We start from the raw sequence: 18,434 nt of genomic DNA, 5'->3' as shown, positions 1-18,434 counted from the left end.
AATTAGTGAATGAAAAGATTACTACACAAACAGCAGCGGAGCTGCGAAAATGGGGTACATCTTAATAAATTTTGCTGCAGCAGTGCACGAAATTTAATCTATCAAAAATTTGCAGTGCAGACGGCTGTTGAAACCTTCCATAATGCTACAATCAAACAAACAAATTGCAAGTCTTCCTTTCGGGAAAGAAATTAGAACATACAAAGATTGTTCAGAAATCATTCACCCCAAATCTAATAGACATGTATATATCTAAGAACATAACAGAACATTATCTAGTCTCGGAATATTGACCAAATAAGTGGACAATTGAAAAGATTACTGCACGTAATAATTTTCAGAATTCAGAATCTTTATGCCATGTAACAGTACGCGGTAACACGAAGGTTTAACAAATATCTACAGATATGATCAGCAATTACCCAAAACCGTAATAATGAGCATCAAATGCGCCGAGCACAGCTCAATCCAGGCTAAGAGCCTATGAACAGCAGCTGCTCTTCTGAGCAACTGGCTGCCCCCTCATCTGCACAGTTGCCGCAGGCCTGCTGGCATTCACCGTTGGTTGGCTTGCCATGCTGTAACGCAAAAAGAGATAAATTCACAATTAGAGAGCAGATATTCGTCCTAAGAAATGTTTGATGATATCATATGCTACTGTTTGAAAGTATATGGGAAGATTTCAATACGTGCCAATCAATTCCTATGTATTTACCTATCTAACACCTATACTTCAATTGTTACGTACATGAAAAGGTGCAGTTCAGTTTTTGAAAGTTAAAATGGTGGTATTTTCTATGTAATATGAAAGATTTGGGCGGTATAAATGTAAAAAAGTAAAATTTAGGTGTTAGATATATAAATACATAGGAGGGTGGTATGTACGTAAATAACCCTTAAAAGCATGACGCTCACCGGCTTTTTATCTCCGATGTCATTTTCATGAATGCTTGTTCAACATTGGTAGCATCCTTGGCACTCGTCTCCAAAAAGGGGATGCCAACCTCGTCCGCTAAGGCCTACAAAAGAGAACCATAGAAATAGACGTGTGAAAAAGCCTAACTGGAGAAATGGGAGTTAAGCCATTAATAAGCTTTATTTTTATTGTTCCACATAGCTAAGAATGAGGTCGACGAGTACTTTAATTACCTTGCCAGCTTCATAGGCAACCACCCTTTCATCTGTCAAATCACATTTGTTGCCCACTAAGAGCTTGTTCACACTGTCGGTTGCATAGCGGTCGATCTCATTCAGCCATTGTTTCACATTATTAAAGCTTTCTTGGTCCGTCACATCGTAAACGACCTAAACAGAATGAATCTTCACTATTTCACAAGCTTTCATGATCCTTGCATGGATCATAAGATAGCAGCTAAAGAGTATAATGAGTAGAGATTGGCTTGAAAGTTACAATTATGCCATGAGCACCACGATAATAACTGCTAGTAATTGTACGGAAGCGCTCCTGCCCAGCAGTATCCCACTAGGTAGAAAAATATCAAAATATTAGTCCAAATAGTTGGTTGACAAAGCTGGTAAAATTTTAGTACTTACTATCTGTAGCTTTATGGTTTTTCCATCCTGCTCTACAGTGCGAATTTTCTAGATGGAACAAAGTTTCGGGTTAGGAATTGCAAGCAAGCAAGGCAGGGAAGCTTGAGACTGACAAAACTTACAAAATCAACTCCAATTGTGCTGATGTAGCTCTCCAAGTAAGAATCATCCTATGCAGTGAACAAATTAATCAATCTGAGAGCAAGATTTAATCAAGCCACCATCATGCAAAGAGAAATTTTTATTTTTAAAAAAAATGATGGCATGCCATAAAGAATATAAAAGAAAAGATAGCATATTTTGATGACAAAAATGCAAAGAAAAAACATTGCAAAAAAAATATACAAATCATGCATGCATTTATTAACCAAATGTGTGGAGCATTGCACAGATGGAAAAGTCCAAACATAGAAAATCTGCACAGCAAAGAAAACGCTGAATCTAAGAAATAATCTAGTTCGCAAAGTGAGATGTCTAACTCCTAAAAAAGAGTAATTTGCAATCCTATACCATCCTCAGGCTGTGAATTCCTCAAAAGCATAATTCAATACAAAAAAAATAATAATAATTTGAAGTTGATCATCACCTGATACTAGGAATTAATTTGCTCAACCAACAATTCAAATGGAGAAATTAAAGAACAAAACAAAAGCAAAAGTCTATGAGAATGAAAGCTAAAATTATAGATAATGAAATGAAATGCTTAGGATTGATGCAGGCAAATCACTCTCTTAAGCTAAAGAAGTGAACATATGACATAAAAAGTTTGAGAATGCAATTTAGTGCTTCTCTATTAAAAAACTGTGTATATCAAGGTTTTTTATGAGTATAGAAAATTTTGAAGGAAAGCAATATATTATAAAGGATTTGAGCAGCTTCTTCACTTCAGACTGCTGTCACAATACTATTTGACTACTATTTTATTATTGCTTTTCAAAAATTTTAGTGAGAAATATCTTTGCACAACAAATTTGATAGAGGATAGTAAAACTTATTATACCCTGGCAGAGTCAAAAAAAGCTAATTTTCTCACAACTATATAGCTACTATAATAAACAGTTACAAATGCCCCAAATAGACCATGTTTACCTCCATGAGTGGCTTCATGATCATCGGCAACACACACGTTATTTCATATTATACCGCAGAGTAATATCAAAGGAAGTCTACAGCTGTAAGAATTCTTCCAGAAAATTTCAAAGAAAGTTAAAAGCTGTAAGAATTCTTCCTGAAACACAAGCAACATTGGCGGAAATTTCATAAAAACTCAACTAGGCCCATCAATTATACAACTTAGGCTCAGTTTGGGGCAGTGTTTGAAGCCGCGGAAATGCGTCATTTGGGGCGGCGGTTCTCAGGCGTCATGTGGCGTTTTTAGTAAAAGATATGTATACTAAAGCTGTTACTTGTGTTCGAACAGAAGGGGTATTGACCAAATATTTTCCTATTTCTGTTGGATTACATTAGGGATCGGCTTTAAACCTATATCTTTTTGCTTTAGTTATGGATGGTCTTACTAGACATTTACAAGAGGACGTACCTTGGTTTATGCTTTTTGCAGATGATATCTTTCTCGTGGATAAAACGAGAGAGAGCTCAAGAAAAACTTGAATTATGGAGGTCTACATTGGAGTCTAAAGGCCTTCGTTTGAGTAGAACTAAAACTGAATCCATGGAATGTAATTTTAGTAACAGTAGCTTTAGTGACAGAATTGTAAATACGGGTGATCAAATTATTAAAAGGTATGAAAGCTTTAGATATCTCAGGTCTATTGTTCAATATGATAGTGATATAGATGGGGATGTTATTAGAAGAATTCAAGTTGGTTGGTTTATGGAGGAATGCCTCAGACCTATTGTGTGATAGAAAAGTACCGCTCAGACTGAAAGGAAAATTTTATAACATGATGATGAGACCTGCAATGCTCTATGGTGTTGAATGTTGGCCTTTAAAGGAGAAGCATAAATCTAATTTAAGTGTTGCCAAGATGAGAATGATTAGGTGGATGAGTGGCTTTACACTTAGAGATAAAATGCGAAATGAATATATTTGTCATAGGATTGATGTAGCTCCAGTGACAAACAAAATTAGAGAGAGCCGTCTTAGATGGTTTGGTTGCATTAAAAGCCAACTATCTGATGATCCGATTAAGAGAGTAGATGTTTTAGATTCGACTTATGTTAAAAAAGTCAGAGGTAGACCTAGAAAGACTTGGGCATATTGTATAAGAATGATCTTAATTTATTAGAATTAAATAAAAATATGACACTTGACGTAATGGAGAAAAGGATTCATGTAGTCAACCCCACTTAATAGGATAAAGGTTTTGTTGTAATTGTTGTTGCAAAACAAGCAAATGAATAATTTAAGTCAAGAACAGGATATAAATCACTCAAAAATGAAGAAAATGTCTACACCAATGCAAGAAGCATGCCTTGAAAATTAACATCCTTGTTTTCAAGGCACTCTAATGGCCCAATTAGGAGAGTAGATGTTTTAGATTTGAGCTGTGTTAAGAAAGATAGAGATAGACCTAAAAAGTCTTCTTAGTTTCTTAGCATTAAATGAAAATATGATTAGTCAACCCCACATAATGGTATAAAGGCTTATTGTTGTTGTATTTGTCTTCAAGGCACTCTAAGCATACATGGAAATTTTGATGTTTCATTTCAATATTTGATGATCAGCAATTTAGTGAGCCTCAAGAGTCCCTATTTATAAGCTTCAAAGGGCACAACATAAAAAACAATACAAAATCTATTAAAATCTACTCAAAACAAGAAGTTTATTTCACCCCTTTTGAACTTCAATAGAAAATCTTTCATAAAAACCAATTCTATAATTGTTTAATGGATCCAAAAAAACAACATAGCATTTCAAGCAAAACATAGAGCTAGCAAGGAAAAAGGCTCAGAATTTGCACATGAGCTAGCAAGGAAACATTCCCTCATGATAGAGCCTTCTCATCAAATTTTACTCTTAATATTTGGTCATCTCTTTCATTCATATTCAACAACCTAACCACACAGCTTGACTCAAAATCCATCAAATTTATCTTCCTTGGTTATGCTTCTAACATAAATAGGTGCAAATGCAATTCTCCCATACTAAGTGTTGATATGCATTTAATGAGAAATCAAGCATGGAAAATTATTCTCTCTTAATTATCCACTATTGTGTTTTTTTTTTTTTTCATTATCATGATGATTTTAATTTTCATCCAATTGTATTAGGGTTAGTCTAAGTTGTATTTATTAGTTATTTGCTTAATAAGAAAATTAAAGAGTTTTTTCCTCTAAGAAAGTTCCTCCTAAATTCCACACTAAGAAATATTATAACTACATAGATTTTACATTCCTTGAAAAACAATCCTACTACCCAAAGTCTAAAATTCAGCGGGGGAGTTTGGGTGAATAACATATTTGGGACAATACTTTAGATACACACACTGAACTAGAGTCACCACAACTTATTCTACTTCTCTCTAATCATCATGTTTCCTAAGTTCCACCACATGAGGTTATCCAACCTAAAATTAAAAACAAAAAAATGACAAGGAACGTTGTTTGTGCACTAGTAGAAGAAAGAAATTCACCATGACAAAGATAATGTGCAGCCGTTGGACTACTTACAGACAAACCTGAATTCACAAATCCATAAAATTCCAAGAGAGGTGAAATCTAATAGAGAAGCTAGGAAAAGTTGCAAAAATTATCCTATCCAAGAGTATGTTGCCTATGAGAATCCTAATCATATAAAACTTTTGTATATAATCCTGATAGCGTGCAGATACCCAAATCTATTCATGAAGCACTTTAAAATTTAGAATAAAAAAAGGTAATTGAAGAGACCCAGGCACTTGATAAAAATGACAATTGAACCTTTATAAAGCTTCCCGCCATATATAAGGCCAATTTGGTGCAAATGGGTATTCAATATTAAGTACAAAGCAGATGAGAGCATTGAGAGGCTCAAGGCTAGGTTGGTAGCCAAAAATTTCACCCAATCTTATCGAATGGCTAAGTTAAATATTGTAAAATTCCTTTCTTTGGCAATGAACAAAGAGTAGAAGTTGAGTCAACTTCATATCAATATTGTTTTTTTTTTTTTTTACAAAGACCGTGAGAAGGAAGTGTATATGGAGATCCCACAAGGGTTGAAAAATAGCTCAAATAAATATATGATTTGTAAACTAAAAAAAGTCAATATATGGGCTCAAACAATCTCCACGAGCTTGGTTTGACAAGTTTGCCAAGACTATGAAATTTAATAGGTACATCTAATGTCAAAGTGATCATACATTGTACATAAAGCATACACAAGAAGGTAAGAAAGTTATATCAATTATATATATGGATGATATGATCATGAGAGGTGATAATAAAAAAGTAATTAAGAATTTTAAATAGATTTTTGCCACTGAATTTGAAATCAAGGATCTAGGAGATATGAGATACATTTTGGGTATGGAAATGGTAAACTCCGAGTAAGGAATTGTGATATCCTAGAGAAATTGCAAATTAGGCCTCTATTAAAAAAGACAGGAATGTTAGATATAAACCTGCTGAGACTCCTACAGATTTCAACAAAAGGTTTAAATTTGAGAGAAAAGACGCATGTGAAAAAAGGTGAATACCAAAGATTGGTGGGAAAGCTTATCTATCTATCAGACGCTATACATAATATTTTTTTCTCTATCAGCATTGTGAGTCGATATATGAAAACTCCAGATGAAGAACAATCGGAGATAATTTACAGAATATTGAGGTTTCGTAAGAAGACCTTAACAGAGAATTATTGTTTAAGAAATCAAACAACTAGGAACTAAAAGTTTAAACTATGGTTAGTTGGGCAGAAGAACTCACGAGCAAAAGATCCACATCTGGAAATTGTTATGGGAAAATCTTGTCATAAGGATGAGCAAGAAACAAGCAGTGGTCTCAAGAAGCAGCGTAGAATTTGAGTATCGGGCACTTGCTTTGGAAATTTGTGAAAAAATGTGGATTCAAAGGTTATTCAATGGTTAAAGATGCTCCACGGTCAAACCCATAAAGATGTTTTGTTACAACCAAGCAGTCATTAATATTGCAAAAAACTCTGTGCATCATGACAGGACCAAACACATTGAGATTGATAATTATTTTATCTCTAAAAAAGTCAATGGTGGCATTATACACTTAGTATACATTTCAATTCATCTTCAAGTCACTAATGCCTTCACTAAATCTCTGCCTCCAGAGCAGCTTCACCGATATGATTACCAAGCTAGGTCTTTACAACATCGATAACCTAACTGGAGGGGTAGTGTGGAATTCCTTATCAGTAAGAAATCTGCATCAGGAAGAAATTTATTTAAATTTATTTTATTATCTCAGAAAATACTCTAATAATTGTGTTTCATTTATTTGTATTTCCTATTTTATGTTTTTTCCTATTTAGAGGGATTCCTATTTTATTTTTTGTTAGTTATGCTATATATATGTAGTGTAGTGTAATGTTTGAAACAATATGAATAAAATTATTTCTAGTTTCTACAATAGAGGTTATTGAATGTTCAAAAAAATTGAAGCATTTTCCTAAAACTTGGGAGGTTGCAGCCAACCAAGGAGTTGGACATTTGGTGATCATTCATACTGCTATTAGTTTGGTAAGTGATGAGTTATTTTATCCCTGCACTTTTTTCTCTTTTCTTCATTTTTTTTTTTTTTATTGTGAGTTGCAATCTCCATCTACCATGGCCCTATAACTCCATAACGTCCCCCCCATAATTTTCTCCCACCAAAACCCTAACCAAATACCATTCAAAAATGACCGACCTATGCTTGGGCAGTTCAAACCAAGTCTTCATCCCTTAGCCTGTTAATCAATCTAAACCCTTAGAAATTTGGTGAATAGCTCCAAAATTAATCTAGTCACACTTTTCTATATTTAACAAAAGATTTCCAATTTTTTCTTAGGCCCTATTCACTAAGGCCAAAGATCCAAATAAAGCTTATTGCATATTAGCTCTAACAAGCAGAGTTAACAACAAAAGAAGCCTTTATAAGAAAACAATGCAAAGTAAGTGCCTGCCACCAAACCTAAGCATGATTTTCAACATGTAAGTACAACTTAAGAGAATTAGGTTATGCCATTGCAAACGCAATTGAAAGTCTTGTACACTGGCATGAATAATGAGTGTGCCATAGAAAAATGTAATATAAACTAAATCTTTATTAAGACTAAAATAGCCTGAGCGATCATTGTGTGCTGCACAACGTTGGTCAAGCTAACCCAGATTTTAATAAAGAGCAACCGACACTTCATTTTATCAGGTGCACTTGTTTGATGGCCTTTTCAAGTCATATAAACCTAAGGATTATTCTATCATCAAATGACATGAAAGTTCCATACAAGCCATCGTGTTAGCAGCTGTATGATAATAGTAAAAACGAAAACATTAATTAAAAGGAGAATACAGAGTTGCACCAAATAGGCTTGCTGAAGAATATAAAGCATGGATAAAATGAACTCTTCTTACCGCAAATCTTAAAAGAAGACATGACTTGCCAACCCCCGAATCTCCAATAAGCAAAAGCTTGAAAAGATAGTCACTGCAAAAAGCAGAAACTCATCAAATTTTAAAACAAACCTAAAGCGCAAACTTTTGCACCATTTAAACGAAAACATTAATTAAAAGGAGAATACAGAGTTGCACCAAATAGGCTTGCTGAAGAATATAAAGCATGGATAAAATGAACTCTTCTTACCGCAAATCTTAAAAGAAGACATGACTTGCCAACCCCCGAATCTCCAATAAGCAAAAGCTTGAAAAGATAGTCACTGCAAAAAGCAGAAACTCATCAAATTTTAAAACAAACCTAAAGCGCAAACTTTTGCACCATTTCCAACTGTCATTTGCATGGCGTCACTCATTTTGTTTCAGGGAATCAAGCATAAGAAACTGAATCGTGTTAACTATGGCCCTAATTTCATATAAATTTAAAATCGAAAAGTAACTTCACCACATAAAACATCAATGAAGCCAATGCCAGCAAATGGATTTAAAACTTTTATGATGCAAGATGGAACCCGAATTGCTTGTTTTAGATCAAGGTACTCAGCATTTTGACCATATTGGCAGCTGAGCCAAGTGCCCACTAAATATTTTTAAAATTAAAACAACGGATACTCTTCCTTAAGTGTAACACATATCAAAATGTTTTTCATGACTGAAATATAATAATAATAAACAAATGTAAGCAAATTCCAGAAAACCTCAAAAAATGACAGTTGTGAAGCCAACTAAAGCAATATGAGTGTAATAGTTTAAATGAAATAGGTAAACTAAGAGAAAATAGAGACAGATTAAGCCAAATGTTGTTAAGTCAGAATATCAAAATCATTTGATCAATGATCAAAGCCCCTAGGAGCTTTGAAAAAAAGATGCAGCACCATTTAGAAAAACCAATCTAATTGAACGTAGTGTCTCAAAGTATCTCCATGTCAACAGTCAAAACCAATACATAAAAAAACAATAATATGCCAAAAAGGAAAACCTCTTCGATAAGAATTTAGTAAACTTGGAAGTAGAAAGGATAAACTGAAAATCACGAATAAATACGGTAATCTAATAAAGGAAATAAACGAGTAGACAATTGTTGGACATAACAATCAAAATAGCAAATTATTGTTGTTATTTGCTTGAGTAATTTTCTGGTTTTATGATTTCACTCGTCTTAGATTTATTTATTTAGATATGCATTTGATGATAAGGCGTATAAGACTGCGATGTTTCTCAATTAAATGGGGTTTCCTTGATATAGTTTAATTTCTGTTGGTTGGAATGCTGATCAAGTAATTTATTGTATTCAAGAGTTCAAGTATTTTATTGGTTCAAGGTCATGGAGCCTTTATTCATGGGAACAGGGGCCGTTTGATCATTTGCTACCATGCATGTAAATCTAGTTATTTTCTCTGACGCTATTCCTATTAGTTAGCTACTGCCAGTTCATTCACGTTTAACCAACAATATCCTACTGCAGTTGATAGTTGATACCATCTTCTATTAGCCATACTTATCCCCTAAACAATATGCTTATCTCGATCTAGTCAACCACCGGATTGTAGCATCCTACATTAATCTTGTAGCAGCACATCCATGTTTCTATGCACATTGTGAACAGCACACCATCTTCCACAGATTTCTTCTGGATGGTGAATGCGTCTTATACACATTGGACCTGAGAATTGATATGAAGTTCATTAGCTTTTTAATTTGAATAGTGCCTAAGCAGTTCAAGGCCACATCTGCCAACTTAGGAGCAATAAATGTGAAGTATATACAACAAGAAGCCTTTATCCCACTATGTGAGGTCGGATACATGAATTCTTTTTCTCCATTGCATCCTATTTAGTGTCATATTTTCATTTAATTCTAATAGATTACGATCATTTTGCTACAATATGCCCAAGTCTTTTTAAGTCTACCTACGTCTTTCTTAACATAAGTCGAATCTAAAACATCTACTATCCTAATCGGATCATCATATGGTCAACATTTAACTTGACCAAACCATCTAAGAAGACTCTCTAATCTTGTCCGCCACTAGAGCTACACCAACCCTATCACATATATATTCATGCGGCATTTTGTCTTTAAGTGTCAAGTCACTCGTCCACCTAAGCATTCTCATCTCAGCAACGCTTAACTTTGTTTTATGCTTCTCTTTTAAAAGCCAACATTCTGCATCATAGAGCATTGCAGGTCTCACCACCTTCTTATAAAATTTTCCTTTAAGTCTTACTTGTACTATTTCTATCACATGATAGGCCTAATGCATTCCTCCACTTCAACCAACCAGCTTGAATTATATTAATAACAATCCCAACTATATCACCATCCTTTCGAACAACAAACTCGAGATATCTCAAACATTCACAACTTTTAATGATTTGATCATCCATTGTTACAACTCCACCACTACAGCTAAAACTAGTAAAATTACATTCCATGCATTCAGTTTTAGATCTAATCAAACGAAGGCCTTTAGACTCCAATGTAGACCTTCATAATTCAAGTTATTTTTAAACTTTTTATCTAGTCTTATGCACAAGAAGGATATTATCAACAAAAAGCATACACCATGGTACATCCTCCTGTAAATGTCTGGTAAGAGTATCCATAACTAAAGCAAAAATATGGGCTTAAACCGAATCCTTGATTTAATCCAACTGAAATAGGAAAATACTTGGTCAATCCTCCTTTTGTTCAAACAGAAGTGACGGCTCTAATATACATATCTTTAATGACTTGAATATGAGTCGAATCAACACATTTCTTCTCTAGAACTCTTCAAAGGACTTCTCTTGGAACCTTATCATAAGCTTTTTATAAATCAATAAACAGCATATGTAGATCATCCTTATTCTCTGCACTTCTTCATCAATAAATGTATAATTTCCATAGTAGAACTATGTTGTATAAATCCAAACTGATTATGAGAAATCTTTGTATCACTTCTTAAACTATGTTCAAGTACCCTCCCATAATTTTCAAGTATGACACATCAACTTAATTCCTCTAATTTGCATACTCTTGTGCTCCCTTTATTTTTTAAAATAGTGACCAAAAATACTATTCCTCCACTACTTAGGCATTTTTTAGTTTTAAAATATTATTGAAGAGTTTAGTAAGAAATTCTCAAATCTCCTAAATATTTTCACACTTCAATTGGGATATCATCACGTCCTACTAATTTTTCATCCTTAATTTTCTTTAGTCTCTCCAACTTCTTTTTTACTAATGTGACGGTAAAAATAAAACATTTTATTATTATTAATAATATAAAGATCACTACTGTCAATCGTATTTTCATAAACTTCATTAAAAAATTTATCAAATTAGTTCATCCACCTATGTTGAATATCTCCATCTAAGAAAAATAATTTTTTATTTACATTTTTAATACACTTTACTTAAATTAATTCTTTACTTTTTTTCTCTTTATTTGACTAGTTTATACATATATTTTTCTTTTGTATATAATTTAATATAAAAAAAGAATTTTCAGCGTCACAAATTAACCTTTAAGGCTCTCTACCAAACACTTTATGTTTTTCTCAATTCTTCAAATTTTTACATTTAAACCAATTTTTACAAATTTTTTTATATTTTAACTTTCATTGCACGTTATTATTCCACCACCAACTATTTTTATTCATAAAAAAATTTTTCTTTTGATTCTGTAAGTACATCTTTTGTCATATTTAATAATGTTTGTTACTATAGGCCACGTAGAATTAATTTCTTCATAAACATCCAAATCTTAAAATCTTGAAATTTACTCATAAAAATAATTTTATTTCTTTTAGGAGCCCCTATCTAAGTCTATGATGAAGTTTCATTGTATTTTTTATCATACAATTTCTCATCTTACAATTCGGAACTAATAATCGATGATGAGTGATTAAATTTTCACTTGAAACGACCTTAAAATCTGTATATTCTCGATGATCTTTTTTTCTCATAATAAAATAATAAATGTTTTACGAGATACATTCTTATAAAGAATAATTTGTTATCTCTTTTCTCAAATAATGTATTAGCAATAACAAAATCATATGTTAAAACAAAATCTAATATAGTTCTATCTTATTCATTAATCATTTCAAAATCTCAGTCACCATGAATATTTTTAAAATCTCCCACCACTCTACCAACATATGCATTAAATCTCCTCCAATATTTTTTTTTTTCTTCAAAATGTATCATTTATAATTAATTCTTCTACGTCATTCTAGAATTTTTCTTTTGAACATATATCTAAACCTACTTGAGGAACATAAACACTTATAAACTTCAAAATTCTAGTACTATAATTTTATCTCCAAGTATATTAATTTTTACAATGTTCTTTCAAACTCTTATATATAATTATATCTATATATCATTTTAGTGCAACTCTTACGTGAATATTAAAGTTTAAAACCTAAGCTATTAATCTCTTTAACATTTTTTCCAACCCATTTAATTTCCTAAATACATAAGACATTTAGCTTTCTATGAATCAAAATATCAACTAATTTTATTAATTTACCTGTGAGAATATTGATATTCCAATATTCTATTCTAATATTATGTTACGAGGGCACCCAGCCTAAGAGCAAATTTGTCTTTTGAACGCCTAAGGGCAATTTAGTCGTTTGTTATTATTACTGTCGGGTATAAATAGGCTTGTTATGTCTAGGGTTAGGTTTATGCATGAAATTAGATTTACCATCTCTCAAATTGTATGAAGTGGGAGAGATCACCAAATTCTCGAACTATAGGTGTTTATTTTTTGCATTTGTGTGAGTTGTTTTTAGGGCTGTCAAAAAAGTCTGTTAAAAGTCTGTGGTTCGCGAACAGTTCGTGTTTGGTTCGTCAATGAGTTCGTGTTTGATTCGTTCTATAAGTAAACGAAACGAAAATGAACAATGAATCGTTATTGTTCGAAATATAAAATAATTTAAAATAATTATATTTATGAAATTTATGATATTTTAAAAAAATTAAATTTTGTAAATTATAATATATAATAAATTAATAATAATAATATATTAATATACTATATTAGTAATATACTAATATAGCTATTATATATTTATATAATATAAGTTACATGATTAATATAATATATTATTTATATATATTAATATTAGGGATGCCAAACTGGCTCATCGTTCGCAAACAGCTCGTGTTCGGCTTGTTCGTTAAGAAACAAACACAAATAGTGACTTCACGAACAATTTCGAACACAAGCTTATTTCAAACAAACAAAATTTCAAACGAACCGAACACAAATACAAGCTTTGTTCGTTCGTGTTCGGTTCGTTTACACCCCTAGTTGTTTGGGTTATTGTAATAAAAATCTCTTTGCCCTAATTTATACAAAAATTTGTGTGGATTTTACATTGAATCGTGTCAAAGTGGTGTCAGAACAGTTTCTAGGAGATTACCAACAGAATCTAATCGACGCCAACGGGATCGCCAAAACAGTTGCTACCCAGGAAGCAACAACCGAATCGCGACATGGATGTGGCATTCAACGGGATTTGAGCATGGTGGAAAAGGATCGCAGCGTGCAAGCGGCATCACCTCGTGAAACAGTCACAATTAAAGTACCCGGGAGGAATCGTGTAATGCAGAGACCCTAAGATTTGTTACAGAAGAAGGATCGCAGTGTGTCGATGGCATCCCCGTGTGAATAAGTCGCAATTGAAGTACCCGGGAGGAATCGCCGCGTGCAAAGACCCTAAGATTCAATATAGAAGAAGGATTGCGGCGTGCAGGCGGCATCACCTCGCGAAACAGTCAAGATTGAAGTACCCGAGAGGAATCGCGACGTACAGAGACCCTAAGATTGGATAAAGTCACGATTGAGACCAATTGAAGAGATCGCAGAGTACAGAGCTATTGTTAATCAATCCGACGCTGAGCCTTCTAGCGTGATCGCGACGTTCGAGCCTTCGTGAGTAAATCCCGCGATTCTAACTATCCGGAAAGCATCGACAAGATTGGCTTACTGGTGATACATTTCAGCATTCAGTAATTTACGTTACATAATCGAAAATTTTTTAGGAAATAATGGCAGCAAAGAAAGTAGATGATTTAAAGAAGTTAGAGGAAGAGACGAGTCAAATAAAATTTGGGAAGGAAGAAAGGTTCGTTGTCATAGAGGAGAGGTTCTCGTCCATGAAAAATCAATTGGAGGATCGATTCGAGAGCATAGAGAAAATTCGAGAGATGCTAAAGAGGCTCGTTGAGATGCAATCCAAGAACCTGTCGACAACTCAATTTGCAAACCCTAACCAAAAGTTGACTGAAGAATATGTGGCAAGATCGAAAGAAAAATAGATCGAATTTGAGAAACAAGAGGAGGAAAGAATCCACCATCATGAATCTCCTCTCAGGGTTCTGATTAGGAGTGGATTAGAGATTTCTAATGGAAGCGGTTGGGTCGAAACGTGGAGAAAGGATTATGTCAGAGGTGTGGAGGAGCGCAAAGAAGAATGGAGAAAAGCAGGGAGGGAATATGGCTACAATCGAAGAAAAGAGTTTTACCCACGATATATGGGGGAACAACGGAAGAAGAAGAGGTTAGGGTGGAGATGTTGGAGTTTGGAAGTTGAAGACAACATGGGAGGGTGCAGGCTGAGCAATATTTCGCAGTTGATGGGCTAAATGGGAGGAAAAACTCATGGCAGCAGGATTGTGTTTGGAGGGAAAGCCTCAATTTGGTTTCAGTGGAGGAAGACTAGATACCTGATTCGTTCGTGGGAAGAATTAAAGATTGTTTATTGGAGTGTTTTCGAGTAATTCGGTAAGAAGACCTAAACGAGCAATTCTATGTCTTTAACTCAAGAGGGCACGGTCATGAAATATAATGAGAGATATTAACTATTATCAAGATAACTGTGGAGGATTTCTAAAACAGGACTAGAAGGGAATTTCATGAAGGGCTTAAAGCCCGGCATACGGGCAGCACTCAAAGTACTAAGACCGTGGTGATTGATGGAGATGGTGGAGCTATCCCAGATGATAGAAGACAAGAACCAAATGAAGAAAGCCAACAGGAGCATCACAGATAGAGTGTCATATAGAACTATTGCGATCACGACAATGTCAAAAGCTCAAAAAGTGAAAGTCCAGACGAAGGCTGCACATGACACAAATAATGGCCCACGATCGAGAGCAACACTCAAGCGTCTTATAGAGAGAGAGAAAGATTCGAGAGAAGCAACCCAAGGGATTATGATTTCAGTGTGATAAGAAGTTTGCCTTAGGAAACCATTGCAAGGATAGAAGATTACAAGTTCTCATAGAGTAAGACGAGGAAGCAGAGAATGAAGAAATAAAGACAGTTGTGGGGAAGGAGGAATACTTTTTTTTCCCACCTTAAGGACAACGAGTCTTTTCGAGGGAGAAGTATTGTTACGAGGGTGCCTGACCTAAGGGCAAATTTCTCTTTTATATGCCTAAGGGCAATTTAGTCTTTAATTATTATTATTATTATTATTATTATTATTATTATTATTATTATTATTATTATTATTATTATTATTATTATTATTATTATTATTATTATTATTATTATTACTATTATTATTATTATTATTGTTGGGTATAAACTAGGATCGTTATGTCTAGGGTTAGGTTTATACATGAGATTGGATTATTAGTTCCTACCTCTTGAATTGTAGGAACTCGAAGAGATTGCATTCCTCTTGAACTGTAGGTGCTTATCTTTTGTATTTGTGAGAGTTGTTTAGATTATTGCAATAAGAATTTCTATTTACCCTTGTTTCTACGAAAATCTGTCTAATTTCTACGTCGAATCATATCATATCAGTTTTATGGACTAACTTATTTGTCTGCAATCATCCGTAATGTTTATTTGGCACTTCACCTGGGCATCAGTATAGCGGCTCTTGCACACTTTTCACTGTATTAAGATCATATGGTGCGTCGCTTTCAGGGAACTCCTTAACATTTACACAAGAATTTAAAAGATACATGTCAAATAAATTTTAAGTATATAAATAACAAAAAAATGAGACATTTAGTGGAATTGTTTTCTTAATGAAATTTTCAAATTTCTTTTCAAAGTTATGGTGCTTAATTGAATACCAATTTCTTCAAGTGAGATGCAAATGTGTCTACTAATTTCTAGTGGAAAAAATATTAATAATCTTCATGTGATAGTGTGAGACCTATAAATTTTGTATTTAATGATCTCTGGCGTATTGTTTTTTCTTATGTGATTAATGACATTAAACATCGGTCATCTGATGACCCAGTTAGGGGAGAAGATATTTTAAATTTGGCTTATATTAAGAAAGATAGAGGTAGACCTACAAAGACTTGGACATGTATAGAAAATGAGCCTAATTTATTAGAATTAAATGCAAAGATGACACTCGGTAGGACACAATGGAGACAAAGGATTCATATAGCTAACCACAATGTGGAATGAAAGCTTGCTATTGTTTTTATATATAATTCATAATTAATCTTTGCGTTCATTTTTCATTTTACTGGAATATAATAAACAAATTTTAAATTAAGGGGTGAACTCCTATGGAAATATAAATTTATGAGGCTCCCATTTCTAAATGAATAACTTTGGATTAATCAATTATTAATTTTTTTTTTTCAAATTTCTTGTATTTTTAGCATCAATTGTTTTAATTGGTGATCTTTTGATTCATGTACTTCTAATCTAAATTGGCTTTTCAAAATGTGCATACAGTTGTGTTAGGAAAACAAGAACCTAAGAAATCCTCTATTAAATTAGTGTCAGAGCTAGTAGTTGCATCATGTGTCAAGTAGAAGTATGACGTATGATATACAGATAAGCCAACCAAAAAAACAGCAAATAAAATTATTTCAACAAAATTAGATATGCTATGGTTCTAGAAACCTATAAAGTATGTAACAAGAGGTTTTAAATTATAATCCTGAGCTTTAAAAAACATGTATAATTTTCAAAATAGATCAATAAATTCGCAGAGTTCTTTTAAATGATAATTTGTTTGATAATCAAAATAATAATAATAATAATAATAATAATAATAATAATCAAATGAGTCAAAACTAGTAGAATATGTTCAATAACTTTGCAAGTTGTTGCTACAAGGTTTGATCTCAAATGTAAATTTAAGAAGCACCGTTTGCTATTCATTGATTACAAGAGATGTATGATAGATTTAAAGATTACAACAAAGGTGAATATTTTTTGCCATAAATATTGCAATTAAATATCATTTGCCTATAAACTATCATATTATTGTCATTTTCCTGAAGTTCTTGAGCGAGCAATTAGGAATGACTTAACTACAATGAACCAAAAACAATGTATGAGGCTTTAAGCATAATTTCAGGTATTAAAAAACATCACAATGATCATTTTGTTATAAGGATTGTTGCACACATGCTTACTCCTAAGTAAAACTCAATAACATCTCATCTAAAGCCTGATAGAAGCATGAAAAATCACATGTGATTAAATCTAACTTTATTGCAATCCATGAACTTTTTGTTCAAATGTTATAGATGCAAAAAATTATTTGTAGATACAATATGAACCTTGAACTATGTCGTTCAAATGAAATTCATACCTACACCATAATATTTTTGTGAACTTAAATATATACTTGAGGAAGAGTTCAAATTTGAAATTGAAATTGAAATTGAGTACGGACTAATATACAAGCCTAATCTTTCAATAGAAAATTGTCTCTACTCCCAAATGTGAAGCAAGTTCAATCAACCTAATATAGTTGATGAACCAACTAATCAAGCTGATAACAAAAATTATGATGAATAATTTTCTAATATAATTCATGTATCAAATGATTGAACTGAAATTGATTTCTTTAATTATTGGTTCCATAATACAAATTCATAAAATGAATCTTATTTGGGGGGGTGTGTGGTTTAACTTTTGTGAATATTTCAAGAAATATATTAATGATGAATGCTAAAAAAAACAATTTAAAACTCAATCTTACTAGTCATTTCTAAAGATGTCTAACTCATCACAACTCATACTTAAACAGCTTAAGTAAAATTTATTTTGATATATAATTTGTCTAAATAGGTATATCATAATTACCTGGATTGTACATCTTTCAACTTTCATTTCAACTCTTTCTTTATAAATTATTTGTAGGCCTTCATTAGCATCCTCTAGTATTTGTTTCATATCACATTCATAATTTATATTATTTACATGAATCCTTTGATTTGCATGAAGGTATTCGCATGAAATGGATTCTTAATTGCATCAAAATTCAAAAACTTCAGACATTAGTCCAATCTTTAATGAATCTAATTTGATTTTATATATCATGAACT

The 18,434-nt window shown here is 32.8% G+C and overlaps 1 protein-coding gene across 1 annotated transcript; it reads right to left on the bottom strand.

Annotated features, from left to right (window-relative positions):
- Positions 1-221: 221 nt before the first annotated feature.
- Positions 222-9,644, bottom strand: LOC110039019 (ras-related protein RIC1-like). The gene is made up of 8 exons (XM_020743958.1): positions 9,594-9,644; positions 8,305-8,377; positions 1,677-1,724; positions 1,555-1,602; positions 1,412-1,483; positions 1,150-1,305; positions 916-1,019; positions 222-578 (listed from the first exon to the last, which is right to left on the bottom strand). The coding sequence occupies exons 1-8, from the start codon at positions 9,608-9,610 to the stop codon at positions 482-484; spliced, it is 615 nt and encodes a 204-aa protein (XP_020599617.1). The 5' UTR covers positions 9,611-9,644; the 3' UTR covers positions 222-481.
- Positions 9,645-18,434: the final 8,790 nt, after the last annotated feature.

This window comes from Phalaenopsis equestris, unplaced genomic scaffold (genome assembly GCF_001263595.1).
Source record: "Phalaenopsis equestris unplaced genomic scaffold, ASM126359v1 Scaffold234826, whole genome shotgun sequence".
Taxonomy (NCBI): domain Eukaryota; kingdom Viridiplantae; phylum Streptophyta; class Magnoliopsida; order Asparagales; family Orchidaceae; genus Phalaenopsis; species Phalaenopsis equestris.
This window is presented reverse-complemented; position numbering and strand designations above follow the sequence as displayed.

Coding starts and splice junctions, on each gene's coding strand:
- LOC110039019 (XM_020743958.1), bottom strand. Junction 1,725..8,304: donor GTCTTCTTTTAAGATTTGCG/GTAAGAAGAGTT, acceptor TTCACTGCATAG/GATGATTCTTACTTGGAGAG. Junction 1,484..1,554: donor AAACCATAAAGCTACAGATA/GTAAGTACTAAA, acceptor TTTTCTACCTAG/TGGGATACTGCTGGGCAGGA.